General features: G+C 41.0%; 1 protein-coding gene across 8 annotated transcripts in view; it reads left to right on the top strand.

Moving 5' to 3' along the window:
* Positions 1-22,776, top strand: part of IQSEC1 (IQ motif and Sec7 domain ArfGEF 1) — a 479,651-nt gene that overhangs the window by 382,331 nt on the left and 74,544 nt on the right. For all 8 annotated transcript variants that reach the window (XM_089523108.1, XM_089523116.1, XM_089523111.1 and 5 more), the window contains 2 exons: positions 8,780-9,062; positions 13,199-14,463. In XM_089523108.1, coding sequence (XP_089379234.1) covers positions 8,780-9,062; positions 13,199-14,463 — 1,548 coding nt within the window. The remainder of the gene's footprint in view (positions 1-8,779; positions 9,063-13,198; positions 14,464-22,776) is intronic.

The following is a 22,776-nucleotide window of genomic DNA, read 5'->3' on the forward strand; positions in this document are numbered from 1 at the left end:
CTAGAACCCTGAAGCCAGTCAGCCAGTTGGTATAATAATAATAAATAATAATAAAAATTTTATTTATATTTTCCCGCCTTTCCCTACGGATTGAGGCGGGATTACAGCCAGTATCAATTCACAATACATCACAATTACAATTAGATAAAATCAGCTCATATAATAACACATCCCTTAAAAACACGCAAATCACAATACGATTTAAAAAAGAGAACGTCTTGAGGTAGATATATATTTGGGGTGATTTTCTCTAAAGGGGTTGTTCTCACTAGGTGAAACCCCGCGTTCTGAATCGAATCCAAGGAGTGGCGTTCCTATTAGGATCCGATTTAAACCTAGAACGGTTCTAGAGCAACCCGCAATCGTCCCCACTACAAATCGAATTGTAGAGCAGAATAAAATTTTGAATCGAGTTTTCCTCATTTAACGCGTGTTAAAAAAACACTAGGGTCCGACCTACGTTTTTCCATTGATTCGATTTAGGAACCGGAGCATTTAAATAGGAACGACAGCCTTTGAAATTGCGTTAGATGAATGGGAGGAGCGGAGTGCGATGGGGCTGTCCTTGGGGGAGTTGCCCTTTCTGTCCCCATCCGTCTGGCTGTCGCCATTTTTGCTTCCCTCACCCCTTTGTCCGCTGTGGTCTTTCAATAAGAAATAAGGATTATTTTTATTTTTTATTTTAATGGTTTACAGGCGCTTAATCTCTTCAGCGCTTTAAACACCTGAAGTCCCGGCTGCTCAAGGCTTCCCCCGGTGGATTGCAACCTCCCCTCTGTGTGGGGAGAGCCCATTTCTAACGGAGGAGAGGCAGGGAAGGGATGGCTCCTCGCGAGGAGACATCTGATCTCGCCCAGGCAGGGAAGGGCTCTAATCAATGGGGGGGGGGGGGATAGAGCCTTTCTCTCTCCCTTTCTCAAATGGAATCTGCCTTCTCCTCCAACCCTGGAAAGAGAATCTTTGGGAAGAGTGCTCCCTCCCTGCTTTTCCAGCAGCCTCCTTCATTGATCTCTGGGCTCTCTGAAGGGATTCTCCCATAGTTCCTCTGGAAAGAGCTTCGCTTTGCCAGAAGCCTCTCCCATTGATCTCTGTGCTCTCTGAAGGGATTCTCCCTGGCTGTCTTGGGAGACAGGATGCTGCCCTCCAAAACCTATCCCATAGTTCCTCTGGAAAGAGCTTCGCTTTGCCAGAAGCCTCTCCCATTGATCTCTGTGCTCTCTGAAGGGATTCTCCCTGGCTGTCAATGAAATGGAAACGATGCCAAAAGATAAATCGCTTCCAAATATTCCGGATTAACGTTACGTCATTCTGACGTACTATTGATTGACAGCTCCAAATAAGGTATGGAGGAGAAGAATCGCTTTATTTAAACACCGATTTCATGCCAAGTAGGAACGCTTGCAGGTAAAAACTTCGATTTAAATAACCAGATGGGAACGATGAACAAAGCAATTCGGATAGCGGGATAAGAACAGTGTTATTTTGAATCGATTTTATTAAAAACGTTGTATTTTAAATCGTTTCAAATCTTAAGTGGGAACAACCCCAAAGAGGGTCAGGAGGGTATGCTTGCTGGAAGAGATAGGTTTTCAGCGCCTTCTTGAAGGCGTCCAGGGTGGGAATGAGGCAAATCTCTTCTGGGAGGTTATTCCAGTACGTAGGAGCCGTAGCAGTAAACGCTCTTTGGTGAGTGGCTGTTAATCTCACTCTGGGGTGTTCAAGTAGGAGCTTTCCCGTTGTTCTGAGGGTGCGGGGCGGATTGTGTAGGGAGAGACGTTCCCTCAAGTAACTTGGGCCCATTCCCTCAAGTAACTTGGGCCCAAGCCATGTAGGGCTTTAAAGGTGATGACCAACACTTTGTATTGGGCTCGGAAGCTAATTGGCAGCCAGTGTAAGGATTTTAATATCGGTGTAATGTGGTCCGATCTAGGTGTTCCCGTGACCAACCTGGCTGCAGCGTTTTGAACTAGCTGAAGCTTCCGAACTTGGTACAAAGGTAGCCCCATGTAGAGTGCGTTACAGAAATCAAAACGAGAGATTACCAATGCATGTACTACTGTTTCAAGGTCCTTTCAGTCCAGACAGGGACGCAGTTGGCGTATCAGCCAAAGTTGGTACCAAGCACTCCTGGCCATCGCATCCACCTGGGATGATAACTGTAAGGATGGATCCAGGAGTACTCCCAAACCGCGAACATTGTCCTTTAGGGGAAGTGTGATCCCGTCCAGGACTGGATGGCAAATTTCTCTGTCTGGAAATGAAAAGTTATGAAAAGGTATACAGTAATTCTACAAAATATATAGACTTAAAAGTATTATATCAAAAAGCATGTTTATAGTACCAGAAATGAATTAGGGCCTGAATCCACCAGCTCACCATTTAGGTTTTTGGAAAGAAGTTATACAGCACCAGTTCCCAAAGTTTTGTCCGCAGGTATTTTGGATTTTGGCTCCCAGAGTTATTTACTGTTGGTCAAGCTAGATGGGGCTTCTGGGCACTGAAGTCCAGAACACCTGGACAACCAGAGTTTGAGAACCACTGTTGTACAGAAAGACTCACAATCATTATGAGAAACAGAACAACAGAAGAACACAATTTCTTCTGTTTTTTCAGCATCTATGTTACCTGCTCTTACGTTACATATAATAATCATAATAAATTTTTATTTATATTTCCCGCCTCTCAATCGAGGCGGGATTACAGCAATAAAAATATTCCAACAATAAAAACATATCAAATACATACAATAAAACAGTAGCATTCTAATCAGTATCATTCAATTAATTAAATCTTCATATAAAAACATGTAATACTAATGGAGGTGGAATATTTTATAACAGATTTGGTGGATAGACTCGCCGGATGAGATCTGTCTTGAGTGCTTTCTTGAAGGCATCTAAGGTGGTAATAAGGTGGATCTCTTCCAGCAAGCCATTCCGTAACTTAGCTACGGCAGAAAATGCTCTGTGGGAAGTTGTTGTTAGCCTAGTCTTTACATATTCTAATGATTTCTTCCCAGATGTTCTGAGAGTACGGGGCGGATTGTGTAGGGAGAGGCGTTCCCTCAAGTAACTCGGGCCCAAGACATAAAGGGCTTTAAAGGTAATAACCAACACTTCGTACTGGGCCCGGAAGCTAATCAGCAGCCAGTGAAGAGATTTGTTATGTGGTCAGACCTGGATGTTCCGGTGACCAATTTGGCTGCTACATTTTGAACCAGTTGAAGCTTCTGAACTTGGTACAAAGGTAGCCCCATGTAGAGCGCATTACATAAATCTGAACGGGAGATTACCAGTGCAAGTACCACTGCTTCAAGGTCCTTTTGGTCAAGGTAAAGACACATTTGGCTGTCAGGAGACCTTGTAGCACACTTGGCCTGGAAATGACATAGATGTGGCCACTAGGTGGAACTGGAGCAGAGGTAACTACGGTTCAAGTGGCAGGTGTGCATGAGTCAGCATTTGGAAGCTGTGCATCATGGGACATCTGATGCAACATGCAAGTAGGTGAAGTCAGCCAAAGGTGCATCATGGGCAATGGTATGATGCAACCTGCACTGAGGATGAAGCCAGCAAGGTTTCATTGGTGGCAAGACACCACATGACTTCACAGAAGACCACCATATAAGGGAGAAGGTGATTATCTCCGTTGTTGGGTTGTTGTGGTCATTGACTGGCGAAGCACTTTGTTTGTATATAGAGCTGTGAGTATCCAAGATGGCTGTCTGGTACTCTGTGCGATCTTGTAAATAGCTTGCAACAAGTAACTAAAGCCCTCGTGTTCGAGAGAGCCTTGCTGTCCAGCAGTGTTTATTTCTTCAAGCTGGGAGCTCAAGGCTGGTCAGCCTGCGTGGGAGGAATTTTTCCTTCTCAGCCTGAAACCTTTGCAGACATCTCTCCAAGAGCCTTTTCATGGTGTCTTGCCTGCGTGGATCAACTCTGTATGTGGTCGTAGTGGACACAGTGCGTCTCTCTACGCCCCAACATTGGTGTATCAACCGAAGTTGGTACCAAGCACTCCTAGTTGTTGCATGCACTTGAGATGACAACTGTAGAGACGGATCCAGGAGTACTCCCAAGCTGCGAACTTCATCCTTTAGGGGAAGTGTGACCCCATCCAAGACAGGTTGACAGATTTCCTTGCCTAGGTCTGGGAATCCTATCGCTAGTACCTCCGTCTTCTCTGGATTCAGTCTGAGTTTGTTTTCCCTCATCCAGCCCATTACCGACTCAAGGCAGGCATTCAGAGGAGAGACGCCATCCTTAGTCACAGCAACTGCCAGAAGCATAGAGAAACATGTTGTTGACTGATATGTTCCGATTGTTATTATTAAGTAATGACAATAAAAAAAATCTTTCCTTTCACATACGCTAAACTTTTTTCCCCATGATATCATTTAGAGATGCTTTGGTTAACTAAAAATGAGTCAGAAATACTTGCCAATGTACCATAAATCCCTGCAAGATTTACTAGCAGGCCCAAAGCTAGCTTCTGCCCAATCTTAAGGGTTCTTCAGGATTCCATCTTATGTTAAAACATCTACATAAAACTGCTGAGTGATATCATTCATGGAAGGCATCAATATTTGTGGATGACACATGCACTTTCTCTCTCGTTTACATTTTATTTTAGGAAGGTGGTGTAAATCTTGAAATGCTTTTTCCCAGTTGTCAGAAATTAAATGAGACAGAAGAAATTGAATCCTATTGAAGGCAAGAGGAGCATTTTGTTTCTCAGTGGACCCCTTCACTTCCTATCTGTAGTATGAACTGCTTTGGATGGAGATGCATTCTTCTTAAAAATCATCATTGTAACTTGGGGTTATAACAGGTACTTCTCTTGGCTGTGGAGTTGGCATCAGTAACAACCTTCAGTGGGTATGTTAGCTAAGATAATTCTTGATTAAATGAGGCTGTAACCAGTGGCATCTGCATCAGACTTGTAAGGCACCCTACAGTATATATTCAGAAAATAAACTGGGCTAAGTTAAAGTACAGTATATATAATTTCTCTCTAAAATCTCTGTGTATGGACTCTAAGTAGATTTCCCCTATTTCATCTCCTTGCCAATTAGATGCTCCCCGTTCATTGTTATCCCTTCCCAAACTTATTCCTTAGGAAGGTAAATTAAATACAATTACCAGTACTTAAAAACAAAAACCACTTGCAGTGCTGTTTATATTCAGATAAATTTGTCTCACTTCCTTCTGAGAGTCAGAACAGTGTTAACAGTAAGGCATATCTTTTCAAAATCTTATTTTGGATAAATAGCATAATTATCATGGGTTTGCTTAACATTCACCTAACAGCAGCTTTCTGTGTCCTCTGTTTATTCATCTCCACAGAGACTTGGAAGGGACTGCTTCCGACTCTTTTGAGTTGGTATGTTACTAAATCCTGTCCCCATGTTAAGGCATCTCAGTGCCACTAAATGATTTTATCTGTCACTAGTAGGAAACCAGGTATATGTGTGCTACTACTTTATGGAGTGCTGAAATGCAACTTGCAGCAGAGTGGAACAAAAAAGATTATTAAAATAGGATAGGTGGAGGAAACTATGCAATTTTCTTTGTCTTTGCTACCATTGTGGTTTACCAGTTTCTGTGATGCCTACAGCATCCTCATTATTATACTGTCATTTCTGAAAAAAATATGGTTTGTTCTCTCCCCACAAACATCTTTGATAATTTTGGTATGAGTGTAGTTACACAGCATTACATAACAAAGATCCTTTTTGTAGTTCTCCATTTTTAAACTTAATCAGATGACCAAGAGGTGATCTCAAGTGTGATCACAAATGCCAAAGAGTTATAATGCTGGTGATGTCTACTGGAGTTGTTATATTAAACTTATCAGCAGGAGAAAACACTCCCCAAAACTTTAAAATATTTTTTTAAGTGGAAGCTAATGCTATCTGATCTTTAATAATCCATCCCTAAAAAATATCCCTTTAGAATCAGATACAGCTAGGTTTCATTTTAACCATGGACTTAAATATGTGGGACTCTGGGATCTATTCTTAGATCATTTTCTAATGTCACCTTAAAGTGCTGAACTTTTTTTTTAATTGGAAATATTTTTATTGAAACTTGCTTTATTGATTTTAGGTTTGTTTTCCTTTTTTAAAAAGGAAATGCACTAGGAAGGGGCTTCAGTCAGGTCAGGCATACAGAATTGGTCTGTTTTTGGCAGCTGTATCACTTTGCTGAAATATAGCTATGCTGATGTAACCGATTGAAAAGCTATTCCAAATTATGCAAAGTCAGTATATTCACTTGTTTTGTTTTTACAGAATTTGGAAGAAAATCTATTTTCATGATACATATGTTATAAGAGATCCTTACCTCTTCAAAACTCAGACAAGAAATGGGTTTTTAACCAGCAGAGGCTAACGTAGGCCCGGAACAGACAGGCCTTTGAGGCGCCCTTGTCACATGTGAGGGCTGCCTGGTGGGCGGAGCGCCCACACGCCCGGCAGTGCTTGCACGTGACGAGGGTGCCGCAGCTGCAGCACACCCACCAGACACGGCACATACTGGTGACGTTGCAGCTGCGCTGCCTCCAAACGAGGTGGCGCAGTTGCGATGTCACCGCGGCGTCGCTGGTGCTTTAGGGCACGCAAGTGCGCCACAAAAAAGAGCCGCTTCCCGGTGCTCCTTTTTTGCTCTACAGGAATGCTGTGCAATTTGGTTGCTGCGGCACTCCTGCGGAGCAAAGAGAGGGGCCAGGGACGCGCCTCTTTCTGGCGGTGTGTACTCCGCCATATTTTATTATACCATAAGCATTTGTCAGATGCAGGAATGTTAAGTAGAAATTACTGTACACATGCCAGGGTCTGGGTCTGGGTGTGTATTGTAAACAGTGGGGTCATACAGAAATAATTACCTTAAAAGTACTGTATCCATTAACAAATCAAATGTTGGGCAGTAAGATAGACATCTTTCCACAGATGAGGTGTTTAATAACAACATTATGACAAAAAGCCTTTATCCCTACTCCAACCATGGGAAATACAGTTGAACTTCTTGATAAACTCTTGTGTCTGTGTTCATGAATGGCCACTTTGAGGTCAAAGAATGATGCCTTGGAAACAGAAGTGTTCCTTCACTGATGGAGATAGGCCCGAAACACACGGCCCAAATAAGACGCCTTCTGGCCTCTGTGGCGGTGCAGCATTCAGATGTCACACACCCCAAAAGCGGCCAGAAGTTGCTCTAGTGCTACGATTTGGCCCTTTGGACTAGATCAAAAAGGAGTGGAAATAATACGACTCCTGGCAGTGCCAGTTTGGTGAGAACAGGCCATATGTTCACCATGGTCCCAGCCTGATTACAGTCAGAGTGGCCTCTAGCCACTCTTTACCAGCCCTGTGTTTTGGCCCATTGATTGATTGATTGATTGATTGATTGATTGATTGATATTTCTGATGTCAGAATTGTGACAATTTATCCTTTTTGTGAAAGTCTGGCCTGTTTCTATTATGTAGACTGCAAAGTAAGGTATTAGTTGAAAATAATGGTATATTATACAGTGGAAGTGAGTTGGTATATATAGATATATACGTACCTGTTTTGTTGTTGCAAGGTCTGTCAGAGCTGGTCAAGAACCATTTAAAAGTATACAGCTGTTTGTAAGCAAGTAGGCATATTATCCTTGTGAAAATGGTGTCAGTGTCCAGGAAGGGCTACGGGTCATTGATGATACCTTGTTTTAACTCAGATATCCTTTTAACTGAGAACTGCAGGGGACAAGAAGTGATATTCTGTTGTTTGCTTTTGTGATTTTGTCCTGTATTAGGTTATACCTGGCTATCATTCTGTTGTTTTGAAGGATGAATCAACTGTTTTGAATTCCTTCAGTGAGAATTGTTGTCAGAGAAATGTCTGATTTAAATTCTTCATTTCTGGAAAGTAGAGGGAATCAGGCAGGAAAACAAATCGGCATTTGTGTTTGATACACCTCTGAAGCAAAATGGGAACAGGATATTTTTTTCAGTCTTCCACGTAAAGGGATTTTGACACTTTCAAGGGAATGCACATTTCAGTCCATATTCTGTGTGCATTCAAAACAGGAATATGAAATAGTTCAGGTATAAAGCTTGTAAGGGAAGAAGGGTAGGTTATATGATATAATAATAGTCTATTCATTTTGGTTTCACAGTTAAAAGTAATTTTGTGCAGAAAGACATACAGTCGGCTCTTCTTATACACAGATTTTTTATACACGGATTCAAGCATACACAGTTTGAAAATGTTCAAAAAAGGTATACATTTCAAATATCAAACTTTGATTTTCCATTTTTTATAAAAGACACCATTTTGCTATGTCATTATATTTAATGGGATTTGAGCATACATGGATTTGTTATATACGGGGGATCTTGGAACCAAACCCCAGCGTATAAGAAGGGTCCACTGTATTGGTAGTTTGGAAAAATTACTACTCTTAATGAGAATTCCTTTATTAAGTGTTATATGAGCCACAAAAATTATTTAAAATTGCTACAGAGATTTAATGCTGAAAATCTCTAAATCATTCCTTTCCCTCCTTTTTTTCTTAATATTTTCTTTTTTCTTTTACTTCCCTCCCACCACTCATTGCACTAGAGAATCATACAATTTTTACCTAAATCTCCATATGTGTTTATTATGATAATATATAGCTTCCTGAAGCAAATTATTGCCAGTGACTAAGACAGCTAAAATTAATGAAATCAAGATTGTATTTAGAACCTCATTTTTATTTTATGGCTTTGTCTCTTTCTTCTCTCTTTGTTTAGTGTTGAGGGTGAGGCTCCTGGAAGTGAAACAGGAACATCATTGGACAGTCCATCTACCTACCATCAAGGAACTATTACTCACACCTCAGCTATAAGCCCAGACCATTACGACCATTCTCCATATGGGCTGTATTCCATCTCTCCTGGTCAGCAAAGACCCCGGAGACCAAAGCTTCAGCACTCAACATCTATATTGAGAAAACAAGCAGAAGAAGAAGCTATTAAAAGATCAAGGTCCCTTTCAGAGAGCTATGAACTCTCATCTGACTTGCAGGATAAGCAGGTATTTGAAATTGATTTTATATGAATCAGGGTTGTCAGAGTAAATGAAACTACTGGTTATTCAGATGTACCTCAGAATAATAGATTTGTTGATGAGATTCTAAATTTGGCCCACAGTTTGGCACATGTGAGCAGTATTTACTTTTCTCTCTGTTCCTTTTTCCCACAGCTTCCTAAAGCAGTGACAGATACTTATGCTGAGCTAACATTTCCAAATAATTGCAGTTTATCACATATGACTTGTGGAGATTTCACAAGCTAATAGGCCATTTACAATCAAGAGGACTTTGTAAATATGAAAAAAGGGTATTTCCTGGGCCTCTGTAGTATCTAGTTAGCATTTATCAGTTCAGTGTAACTACTATTCCCAGATTTCAGTCTTCAAATCTGAGACTCAGGTTTTGGGACTCATTTTTGAGGCTTCAGGATATTCCATTGAGATGCATTCAGAAACCCACTTGTCTTTTTCATTACCTCTCATTACCTCACAAGCTCTTGAATGCCTACTGCTACTGGAATTCACATATTAACAACTTGGCTATTCTTTTTTTGCTTTTGATGAATGATTGCAATGTGGTATTTATTTAGTATGTGGAACACTATAGATTGGAGCCTGAGGGAAGAACACAGTATATGATACAGAAATTATGTTTCTAAATGTAGATTCCTTCCCAACATCTGCTACAGAACTTTTCTATCTCAGTCAGTGATTTATTTAACTCTAAGAAGAAGAAACAAACATATCCTTCTATCCTGTCACAGGTAATGTAGGTTGGTACTATTTGAAGAAGTAGCCCTTGGACTGAGCCTAGTTCATGAGCCATCAGCTGCCAGACTGTGGAGAGTTCCCAAAAAGAAAGAAACATTCATAGCCAATGGGCACAAATATGGTTCCAGTCCCTGTTACGTTGGGGATTATTATTATTATTATTATTAATTATTATTATTATTATTATTATTATTATTATTATTATTATTATTATCAACCTTTATTTATAAAGCGCTGTAAATTTACACAGCGCTGTACATACAGTCTTTTTAAATTAGACGGTTCCCTGCCCTCAGGTTTACAGTCTAAAAAGACATGACACAAAAGGAGAAAGGAAAGGTGGTGGGGAAGGGGATGAGGGCCAGCAGTTCTTCTCACCCTCCAAGGCCTGGACCAGGCAGATGGACTGGAGCGAGGACTTGGCTTCTTGGAGTTAGCCTGCCTCTCTCTCCCTCAAGATGGTGGCTGAAGGGATGAAACTCTACCAGTTCCCCACATCAAATAGCTTAGTAAGCAATGGTATGGGATGTGCCATTCATCCATCCCACCTCATAAGCTATCCTATATTGTGGCAATGTTACCAAAGCATTTCCTGGGAACAGCAAAGTGCAGCCCTCCATCAGTTGTAGCCAGCACAACCAATGGTGGGAAATGCTGGGAACAAAAATTCTAATAACATTTGGAGAGTCACTGTTTGCCCAGTTCTAATGTTGGTGGAAGCACTTTACAGTGTGTAAGCAGTAGCCTCTGCTGAAACTGTATGTATGCACAGAATGTTTGCTTATTATTATTACTGAGGATGTATATGCTGTTGACTATACAGATACTCTGAGGTTTAGAAAGTAGTTCAACAAGACTTCAAGCTTGTGATATCAAGCTTGTGAGATTTTTATTGGACCCCACCAAGCAGAACTTCATACAAAAGACACACATGTAGAATTAAAGACTTCTGAGCCTAGAAATTTGTGTGTGCCGGAGCTGAGTGGCACTCATAGTCTTCTTGTGCATACAAATCCATTCGAGTTTAATGTGAAGTCGAAGGCTTTCATGGCCGGCATCCATAGTTTTTTGTGGGTTTTTCGGGCTATGTGGCCATGTTCTAGAAGAGTTTCTTCCTGACGTTTTGCCAGCATCTGTGGCAGACATCTTCAGAGATGCTAGCCACAGATGCTGGCAAAGCGTCAGGAAGAAACTCTTCTAGAAATTGGCCACATAGCCCGAAAAACCCACAAAAAACTACACTTGAGTGTATTCCAGGTATTCTTCATTTCAGCAGTATTATTCTGGTCAAGGGATGGGGAGCATCTGTTGCCGGCATTGTTAATTCACAATTGAGAGCCAGAAAACTTTGCTGACCTACTGCAGATCACACAGAGATTTACCAATGGATCTAAATATTAGATGATAGTTTGGACATATTGTTGTTGTTGTTATATTTATTATATTTATTTATATCCCGCCCTTTTCCCAAAACTGAAACTCAGAGCAGTTTACAATACTAAAAAAACAGCAAAATTAAAAACATACAAAATTGATACATTAAAAACATGTTTAGTAGACAGGCTTACCTTTTCTTCTACCTCTGTACTTGATTTTCACTCTGTGTTGTAGTCTTTACCCTGCAGAACTATTTCATTAGGCACATCTTAGATAGTTATTATTATTATTATTAACCTTTATTTATAAGTGCTGTAAATTTAGTTCCACTTGTCCTTCAATTCATCATTTTGGCTCAAAATAGATGGGCCAAATGAAGCGGCTTCTGGCCATTTTGGGGACATGGCATTTACATGATACATGCCCCCAAAGTGGCCGGAAGCTGCTCTGATGCCATGCTTCAGTCCTTTGGACCAAAGCAAAAAGGAGCTGGGATAATCTGATTCCTGGCAGCATGGGTTGGATTCTGTGGCAGCAGCCCGCTTTGGGAGTGAGCCATGCAGTTGCTGTGGTCCCAGACCACTTTCAGACAGAGCAGCCTTGGGCCACTCTTTTCCACCCATCTACTGTGGTCCCTTGTCTTCATGTTGTTTGTATGAGTGATATATATAGAGAAACTGGGTGGAGGGGGTAAAATTGTTATGGAAGGACACACCCCTTACAAAATATCCTATGCATGAGCATTAAAAGTTCAGGGAATAGGATGCCCTTGACAACTTCCTGTGCAATGTAGTACGAGAAAACAATTTAAAACATCCAAGGAAATATAGGTAAAATTTATTGGAAGATATCCTGTAATATAATGCTATTCGGACTATGCGTTTAAAAATGCTTGAATAAAGTGGATCTGAAAGAGGCTTGACAGTCATGTTTGAAGTCTGTCAAGGTTAACCATGGCATGAAGCTCTAAAATATAATTTGATCAATATGAATTTCAACTTTATTCTAATTTTAAGATCTCATTTGTATTACTATTATTAATTGGGTTTTTTGAAATTCCATTAATGAAAATCAATGTGCTAGATTAATGTAATCAAGAATTTTCATAATTGAAAATGCACACTAAATTGTTGGTTGAAAGAATAGAAAATAGATTAATTTACTTTGTATTAACACTTGTTAAATCTCTTTGGAGAATCTGTGAAACAGACAAGTTTTGTCCCACTTCACAGAAGAACCTGAGGGAGAAAAATTGAGCATAGAATGACATCAAAAATTGTTCATAACTGTTGAAGCAAAATCTGACAAGAAATTGATTCAATAAGATTTCAAGGCCACTCAGAATGTCATTTCTTGCTTTGTTTTTAAAAAAGATCATATCTATAGGGTACTTAATTGGAAACACTGGTGAATGGATAGTTTGCATAAGAAATGTAAAATTTAATAACTTTTATAATTAACTCTGTATGTGTCAAAAGACCCTCAACCTAATTCAATGCAGCATGAATTCCAATATGTTTTGAAATGTTTTGACTTTTGTTTTGGGATTTTTTTCAACATAAATTAATTGTTGACCCTTACAAAATATTTCTGCCTTAAGCTGTTCCTTTTTTGAACCATTAATTTAATTCATGTCTAGATGCTTACTGCTTGGATCAAAATGATAAAAAAAAAATTCTCTTTAAATCATCTTCCACATGTTTGATTAAATCACTGTTCATGATTTATCTGGAAGTACATTTCACTGTAATGACATTTCTCTTTCATGAGAAGTATTTCTAGCAGATATTAAAATTATCTTCTATCTAGGTAGATAATTTTATGGGCAGCTATATATGGAGTTTCCCATTGTTGTGCTATCTTTACATGCTGAGTACATTTCCATCTTGGAAAACTTTTTAGATCTTAAGACTATCATCAGATACTTTTTTCTGTGGTAAGTTAGAAACAGCTCGGTATCATGTTCTAAAATACTTGTATCTTTATTTTAGGTTGAAATGCTAGAACGGAAATATGGAGGCCGTCTCATAACTAGACATGCTGCTCGTACTATACAGACTGCTTTCCGCCAGTATCAGATGAACAAAAACTTTGAGCGGCTTAGAAGTTCTATGTCTGAAAATCGTATGTCAAGACGCATTGTACTGTCCAATATGAGAATGCAGTTTTCATTTGAAGGACCTGAGAAAGTCCATAGTTCCTACTTTGAGGGGAAACAAGTTTCTGTTACAAATGATGGATCAAAATTAGGAGCCCTTGTCCAGTCTGAATGTAGTGATCTTGGTGAATCAGCTGCAATGAAATCTCCAGCAGCATCCACTGACTTTGCTGATGCTATAACGGAACTTGAGGATGCTTTTTCAAGACAAGTAAAATCTCTTGCAGAGTCTATTGATGATGCACTGAATTGTCGTAGCCTGCACTCTGATGAGGTACAAATACCTGATCAAGTAAGGAGTCGTGAATTAGAGCGGGACGGTTGTGGGCAGAGTAAACCAACAAGCCATAATGTGGATCATAGGAAACTTGATGAAATGACTGCATCTTATAGTGATGTTACATTATATATCGATGAGGAGGAACTATCACCACCACTTCCCCTATCCCAGTCTGTAGATAGGCCATCGAGCACAGAATCTGATCTAAGGCTTCGGTCAATGAACCCATCTCAAGAGTATTGGTCTATGACACACAAGGATCATAAGATAGACACTGACACAAGTTGCAGGAGTACCCCTTCATTAGAGTCCCAGGAGCAAAGGATGAGGATGGATCACCTGCCTTTGCTCACCATAGAACCGCCAAGTGACAGTTCAGTGGACTTAAGTGATCGTTCAGAGAGAGGATCCTTAAAGAGACAAAATGCATATGACCGAGGAGTTACTAGTCAGCAAGGTAGCCCCAAACACATCTCACATGGTATCCCTACCAAGATAATATCTCGAGAAGACCAGGAGACTAGACATAGACCAAGGCCCATTGATAGCCACTTAGCCATTAATGGCACAGCAAACAGACAAAGCAAATCAGAGTCTGATTACTCTGATGGAGATAATGACAGTATCAACAGCACTTCCAATTCCAATGACACAATAAACTGCAGCTCAGAGTCTTCTTCTCGAGACAGCCTAAGGGAACAAACATTGAGCAAGCAAACATACCACAAAGAGACTCGTAATAGCTGGGATTCTCCTGCCTTCAGTAATGACATTATCAGAAAACGTCACTACAGGATTGGACTGAACCTTTTTAATAAGTGAGTACAATGCTTTTTTTTCTGAATCTCCTTTCAGTAAAATGTATCTGGAAATCTTATACCTGGATAGAGACGTAATTATAGCGTGAGTACAACTGGGTTTGGACCTATCTTGATATTTACATGTGCATATTCACTGTCTCTATCACTGTTACAGGGATGGGGGGAAGAGATGGCAGGGGCCATTTTTCACCCCCTTAACCCTCACAAGGGCTGCACTGGTGCTTCCAATATGAACAGAAGTAATGCCATGTCTGCATCCACACTGCAGAAATAATCCAGTTTCACACAGCTTTTACTGCCTTAGCTCAGTACTAAATAATCCTAGGATTTGTAGTTTTGTGAGGCCCCTGAGCTCTCTGACAGAGAAGAATAAATGGCCCACAAAACTCCAGTTCCCAGAATTCCATAGCATTGAGCCATGGCAGTTAAACTGGTAACAAACTGGATTATTTCTGCAGTGTGGATGCAGCCCATATCACATCCAGTTTTCTTTTTGGCTCATTTTGAAGGGAATCTGACAAATGTTTTAACCTATTTTGAAGGGTTTGGCATTTTTTTAAAAATTCACTATTATCATCATCATTATTATTATTATTATTATTATTATTATTATTTTAAATGGGGACTTCAAAGGGAGCAAACTGGAGTTTCATAGGCTGCATCCTGTGAGCAACCATGCCTTCCACATCACTACACCACCAGTCAGTTGACATACACTTTTTTAAAATCTTAAGGGGTGTGTATGTGTGTGTGTTTAAAAAAGGCATTTTCATCTCTGAAGAAAGTTTGAACGGAATTGAAGGCTTCTTTAAGAAAATCATGGAAACAAGCTGTGTAAGATATTGAAAAATTGGGAGGACCAGTTAGGATGTTTTCTCTATTTTGGAGTGACTGCTTCACTTTTCCTCATCTAGCTTTGTTGTCATGTGCAAAACAGTTATAATTAATGTTTGATAATAATTAGCAGTTACTAAGGTCCTTTACCAGAAAGTCAAATAATTTCCTTTTCAAGAAGCTGGCATAATAAGAAGGAGCATAATATGTGTTTAGAATTAATTGACAGCACTTCTTCTGTCTATCTAAATATCTAAATACAGTGAGCCTGCCATATCTATGAGCTAGCCATCCATGGACTGGAGTTCTCATTTATCAACTCACCCCATATTAGCCAATAGTAGCATGCTGGTGTAGGCATGCACACTTCGCCACCTGTTGACTAATATGGGCTTGGTCTCCTGCGGGGTTTTTTTCATTGGTGGGGGCAGGGGAGACAGAAGTAAACCCCCATGGATGGGAAGGGCCCACTGTAAAAAAAAAACTGACTATCTCTGCAGTAATCCCAATTTATTTAGTCATATCTAGTAGAGAAATGGATCGATGTCAGCATATCTGTCATGTTATACATCCATTTTATTTTTCTTGTAATACAAAGCATAAGCATTGTTCATTTTCGATTGATAATTTCTTCTTTTGAGGTAACATGAAATTAACACAGATGACAGAATTCCTTTTTAAAAAATACTGGCTTTTTAAATCCATATTCAGTCAGCCCTCCATATCTGTGGGGATTCTCTTCTGGATCCCCCGTGGATACCAGATATCACCTCAGGTCCCACTATTTTCTGTAGATGTCCGATTATGCACTACCACATTAGCACAGTCACATGCTTGTACCACAATTGAGGATAATGAGACAGGGCCCTCCACAGATGCTCTAGTCTGTGAATGTCTAGCCTGCAGATATGGGGTGTGTATGTGTGTGTTGTTGTTTTTCTTCTTCAGGCTAACAGTAGATGTAATTAATCTTGTGTAATGTGATGATAATACATCCTTTTTAATCCTGTTCATTGGTGTATTCTTGTTTACAATTCAGTTGCACCTACATGTCTTCCATAAGCACACTCTTAGGGCTAAATCAGTGGTTTTCAACCTTGCTAATACTGCAATCCTTTAATACAGTTGCCAATGTTGTGGTGACCCTCCAAAAACACCCTCAAGGTCTTCATTTTAATTAGAAAGGAGTCTAAATAGGATTCCTTGATGTCACTGTATAGCTGACATTTAACAAGGTAGTAGGGTTGAGGATGATTAACAACAACAACAACAAATGCCTGGGCATCCAGACCTTTTCCACAGGTGAACAGTAGCTTGTTTTTCTGTTTGATGTTAACTATTCAATACTGTTAATTAAAATAAAATCAGTATACCTTATAGCAAGGGTGGGGAACGTTAGCCCCCAAAGGGTTAGACACCTAGGGGACCTTGAAGGATTTGTAAGACAAGAAGTTTTTTCCCCAAAAAGTGTGGAGCGCCTGTGGCAGGGGCCCTTACAGATGTGGCGGAAATGCCCTCCACAACTCTTAAACTACATGTGGGGGGCATCTTGAAGCAAATATTTTTGATTCCTGGGAGCTTCAAAATTGGCCCTAGGGAGGCTGCATGCAACTAGAAGCAACACTGTGCTCACTTCTGACTTATTACATAGCATGAGGAAGGCCCCAAGTTCAATTCCTGGCATCTCTGAAACTGTGCAGATATGCTGCCAGTCAGGGTCAACAATACTGGGCCAGCAAGACCAAATGTCTGACTCAGTGTAAGGCAGGAATGTAAGGAATGCATTCTTGCATTCTTAACTGTTTGAATTAAAAAAAAATCAAGGTTTTCCTGCTTTGAAAAAAAAAAAAAACTTTGAAGGTTTCTATACGTTTTGATTCGGTTAAACATTCACTTTAAAAATGTAATTATGATTGTGTTGTTTGTCCAGACAAGTATGTGATTACCCTTTCCTATTGGAGAGTTTACTTCAGTCATATCTGTATTGTAATCAGAGTTTTGTTGTTTCTAATGTGTCGTTTTAGCACAAACATACCCTTTTTGTGGTTTCACAAGGAAAAGACTACACAGATAAATAACCATGCCTTATGGGGAATTATCAGATTATTTCCCTGCCTTGTCAGCATGTGACTGTTAATGAAAAGTCTATCCCAAGATAATATCCCATATAGTGGAGATAGGTCTTACTGAATGGTTTTGATTGCACTGATGGCTATTAAATAGAAGAAACATGTGCTTTTTGCTGATGATATAGTAGGTTTTAAAAAGATAGACTAGGAACATTTATAATAATCTTGTTTGAATACTGTTTAAATTTTGTCAGTTCATTCTTTCCAGTTCAGTTTTCCTGTCTAGTTACTTTCCTTAGTATTGAACACATACTAAGTTATGCATACTCCAGGAATCGAATAGCCAAGTAAGAGCTGTGAATAGGCATTTTGTTTGGTGTTGTAAATCACATTGGACAAACCACATTGGGCAATTCAGGTATCAGTTATTTATTTATAGCTCTGCCGTTGTGAAGTGCTTTTTAATAATGAACACTGGAGTTCTCAGTATTTTTACAGTAGGGCTCCATAAAAATAGAACCAGCATTAAAGTGATGTATCACAACAGCCAAAGCAGAATTCTCCCAACCCAGTCAAGCTGAGCAAGCATTCACTCTGCTGCACCTGCCTCTCAGAATAAATATATAACCCATTAACATGGCCTTTTCTTGATTCATCTGTACTGGATGTTTGTGCACTGCACTGAGAGTCCTTCAGGTACTAAGGAGTACACTTAGTTCATTATAAAAGATAAATCAGCATTTCTGGTTAGAAAATGGTGTGACTAATTCATGCAACATGTTAAGTAGTGTGCAGCAGTGAGCATCATCTAGGAGCCATGGGGTAAGATGGAAAACAAAGAGCTGTAAGTGGTGGAAGGAGCAATGTGCAGGCTTTATTGCTCATATCAGTAAAATCAACAAACCATGCAAATTCATAGGAAACATAGAGCCATCATCAATTTGGCATTCACAGTGGATGTGAGTATATTATAAGTTCTCTACAGTGTTGTCCAAAATATGGTTTAACATATGTCTGTAAAATTGTATTGTGTATTGTGTAATAAAGACACAATACATTAGGGGAATATGCTTTTTCTTTCTTTTTGTACATATTTTCTAGTATTTTATTATTACTATAAATTACTGGCATTAAGGCTTTAGTAACTTCCCTGAGGAGTATAACTGAGATAACAAGTTTTAGACTACAACTCAGAACTGAATCTTTCTTACAGCTCGCCTTTTTTTAAAGTTGACTCCTGCAGTATAGCTGAGCACTAAGTCTCTGCACAGTCTCCTCCTCACCTCTGACTTCAGAGAATAAATGTTCCCTCTCTTAAGGCTTGCCATGGCAAACTCATGAAACCAAGACCTGGGATTGAGGGTATGGGATGAAGCCACCTGGTATAACTAAGCAGGTCTGGAACCAATCAGTTACCTGGATGGGAGGCAACCTGGATGCCTTTGAGCTCACAGGTTGCTATGTTGAGTGGTGCCTTAATCTCCCATAGTGTTTTGCACTGTGCCTTCTATCTACCAGTCACAGGAGTCAGTATCTTAAATTTGTTTGTAACATGACAAATGCAGTTCTGTGTAACTGTAAAGTGATGCATATTGAAGCAAAAAGAAAAAAGCACCTGACAAACACAACTTTACATGTACAGTGATGGGGATGGAAACAGTGAGGGAATACATTGGTGAAAATTCTTGCCTGATGTGTACCTCCTGTGACTTGGGCTGCTTTTGCTTCACACTCTTTCTAGTATATGTCAGCTTTGGTCTTCAGTAAAACACATAGGATTATATAGACAAATAAATGGTAGGAGCTTTAACATTTTTAAGGAAAAGACAATTTATTGGGAGCTTAGTAAAAAAAAAAGAGAGAGAGAGAGAATGTTTACAAGGTCTGGAGTGCTGATCATGCCTTAACAGCAACATTAAATAGAAACACTACCTGTTATTTTTTTTCTTTTAAATAACTAAGGATCTATAAATAGATGGAATGGTTCATAGCATGAAACAGTTCAGGCAGTATTTGATTAAAGACTGACTCCATTCAAAATGAGTGTAAGGGTTCTTCTTCCACTCATTTATAGAGAGTTATAAACCTTTCCAAATGTTGAAAATCTAGCCTTCAAAAGGCTGCAGAGCCCAGGATTAGCTGCTTGGAAATATCCCCAGAAACTAGAAGGGAATCATTACATCATTCCTAGCCAATCAGGTCTACTGAGTATTAAATATTCCAGGCACACCATTTCCTAGAACAGAACGCCACGCTAGGATTAAACAGAGTTCTCCTGTAACAATACTGAAAATGCTGATCGGGATATAATCTTATTCTGAAATGCTGGGGGAGGAGAGTTTGGTTGGCTATCACAGCCAAGCAACCCTCTAATGATAATTATGCAAGTCAGGATTTGCCAACTCATTTATTGTTCCTTGGAATGCAGAGTGGGTGGACCATCCAAGTGAAAAGCAGAGACAGCTGTCTTTTCAGCTATTTAGAGAAAGGCAGTTTATTAGTAGTGAGCACATAGCAAAAGCAGGGCTGAGGCACGTAAGGAACAATACTGGTTAAAGGAGAAGAATGTCACAAAAGTGTGTGTGTGTGTATGTATACCAATCAACATATTGAGCAAAAAAAGTTATAAGACTCTATATAATGAAGGAAAAGAATTTATATACATCAGCAACTCTTTAAAATCTCTTAAATTATCGTTATCAGAAGATTGGACACAAGGAGTAAACTAGAATTCCAGTGCATAATGTCCTTATAAGAAACACCACTTCACCATTCAGTTTCTATGTTGATTTCAGTAAGGAATTATTACAAACTACCGCTGACATATTCTGACAGATTGATATTTTGTGGCTGCCAGCCTTACTGCTTGTTTTAATGGTGGGGAGGGGAACATTACTCTTTCTCCATCCCAGTAGCTCTGGGCACAACACGAAATCATTTATCCATTTAATAGAGTCTAATCTATTTCATTTTGCAGAACACACCTCCAAGCATTCTGTTGTAATGTTTGGAGGCTTTTCTTATCCTCCCTGCTGCATGTGTTGTAGTTTTTAAAATAGAACATCCTTCCAGACTCTAAAACAGGCCTGCACAACATACAGCCTGTGGGCTGCAAGCAGCCTGCTGAGCCCTGGTGGTGCAGTGGTTAAATGTTTGTACTGCAGCCACTCACTCACAAACCACAAGGTTGTAAGATCAGTGCCAGCCAGGGGCTCAGAGTCAACTCAGCCTTGCATCCTTCCAAAGTTGTTTGTTGGGGACAATTAGCTTTCACATTGTAAACCATCTAGGGAGTGCTTAAGTGCACTGATAAGCAGTATAGAAATGTACTTGCTATTGCTTTTGCTGTTTGCACTGGCCCGTGGCTTGAGGCTCACCCCCAAGCCTCTCCTCCCACTCAGCCTTCACCTAGGAAGACAGCTGGGCTGTGGAGGAGGAGTTTGTCCATTCCCCCTCCTCCACAGCCCAGCCATGTCTTCAGGATTGTATTTGTGTCCATTGTCTACAAGTGTTTCCTTCTTTTTTGAAAGGTGGGACAAAGGTGGGCTGTGGCTAGGGTTGCCATAATGGAGGACCTCCAAACCGGGACAAATGTAGGACAAGGTTTGAAAATGTAGGACATTTTTAAAAAACAATTTCCTCGCTAGGAAATTTTTAAAAAAAAGTCCTAGATTTTTAAACCTTGTCCTCCTCCTCCTCCTCCCGGCCTGGGAGGAAGCCTAGGCCTGCTCCCAGGCCGGGAAAGAGGCAGAGGCTGCTCCTCATCGCGGCGATCGCCGCGGTGGGAAGCGGCCTCCTCCTCCTCCCGGTCTGGGAGGAAGCCTCAGCAGGCTCCCAGGCCGGGAAAAAGGCGGGGGGCGCTCCTCATCGCGGCAATCGCCGCGGTGGGAAGCGGCCTCCTCCTCCTCCCTGGCCTCGCTGGGGCCCGGGAGGGAGCGTCTCCATGGCTGGAGCTCCAACCGCGGAGAGCCTTCCCAGGCCTCAGCAAGGCCTTGGAGCCGCCGCAGGGGCTGAGGTGGCCGCGGTGGGCGGGGCCGTCCCGGTTTGGGCGCCAAACCGGACCGGGACCGGGATGGCACCGCCCAAACCGGGATTGTCCCACCCCCCGGCGGGATATGGCAACCCTAGCTGTGGCGTTGCTAGGTTTGGTGTCAACCAAATTGATTTTTCCCTTTCTTGCCTTGATATATGTAATTTATTGATTCCTGTTCTTATCTCTTGTAGCTATGTTTTTAACTTCATATTGTCTTGTTTTATCTTGTATTGTAATGTTTTTAACTTTTGTAAGCCGCCTTCATCATTTTTTATGGAAAGGCGGGGTAGAAATAAAAATTATTATTATTATTATTATTATTATTATTATTATTCAGTGGGGGGTGGGACTGCTTTGCCCCACCACCACCCAGCCAGACTGCTTCCCATGCCTTCTGAGTCCTATGAGGCAGCTGCTGCATGGGGCTTGGAGAGCACTACCTCACCCCCATGCCCTCCAGGTTCCTGGGACTGGGAGGGCACCACTTCATCCCCTGCAATGCCCTCTGAGTCCCTGGAACTAGGATAGCAACAACTCAATGTTCCCCATGCCCTCCGAGTCCCTGAGACTGGGAGACCTCACTCACACCCAATGCCCTCCAAGTCCCAGGGACTCAGAAAGCACCATCGGCCCATACCCTCCGAGTCCTGCGTAGTGGCTGTAGCACGGGGGTCTGAGGGCATCTCCATCCCACCCCCATGCTGTAGGCCAAGAAGTCTGCCTATTTATTTTGGCCCCTGCCTAAGTTTTTCAGGTCTGCTCTAAAATAGGGTTGCCATAAGCCGGCTGGAGGCGGGACAATCCCGGGTTTTGACCACTAGGGGGCGTCCCTGCACGGTTTCCTCCTTGTCCCGGGTGGACGAGGTTTGCCTTTGCTGGCCCTTGCAGAGCCTCGCACATGGCTAATGAGGAGGACTTCCTCTTCCTGAGTCTGGGGCTGAACAGCCCGCCCCTTCTCCAGGCCTGAGCCTATGAGGGCTGGCAGGGGGCGGGGCTGTTCCAGCCCCAGTCTGCCCCCATTGGCCAGCCAGACTCAGGAGGAGGAGCTCCTCCTCTGTTGGGCTGGGCTGCAGCCAGAGGGGAAAGGAAAGGGCCATTTCCTTTGCCCCTTTTTGGTGCCAGGGAGGAGGAGGAGGATGAAGAGGAGGAGGAGGATGAAGAGGAAGACAAGGAGAAGGAGAAGGAGGCAGTACTGTATGTATTTTTTAAGCTGTATTTTTTAAACTGTATTATTAAAGTGCATTTTAAAGTGCCTTTTCTGTGTATTTTTGATGCTTTTAATGCTAACAAGTCTCCCTTGCTTCGACAATGATAGTGTGGTGATGATGTGATATGAGTCAGCTTCTGAAGTTGAGAGAGTGTCACCTTCCAAAG

This window comes from Sceloporus occidentalis, unplaced genomic scaffold, assembly GCF_023333645.1.
Source record: "Sceloporus occidentalis isolate IW3139 unplaced genomic scaffold, rSceOcc1.0.p SCAF_1, whole genome shotgun sequence".
Lineage (NCBI taxonomy): Eukaryota > Metazoa > Chordata > Lepidosauria > Squamata > Phrynosomatidae > Sceloporus > Sceloporus occidentalis.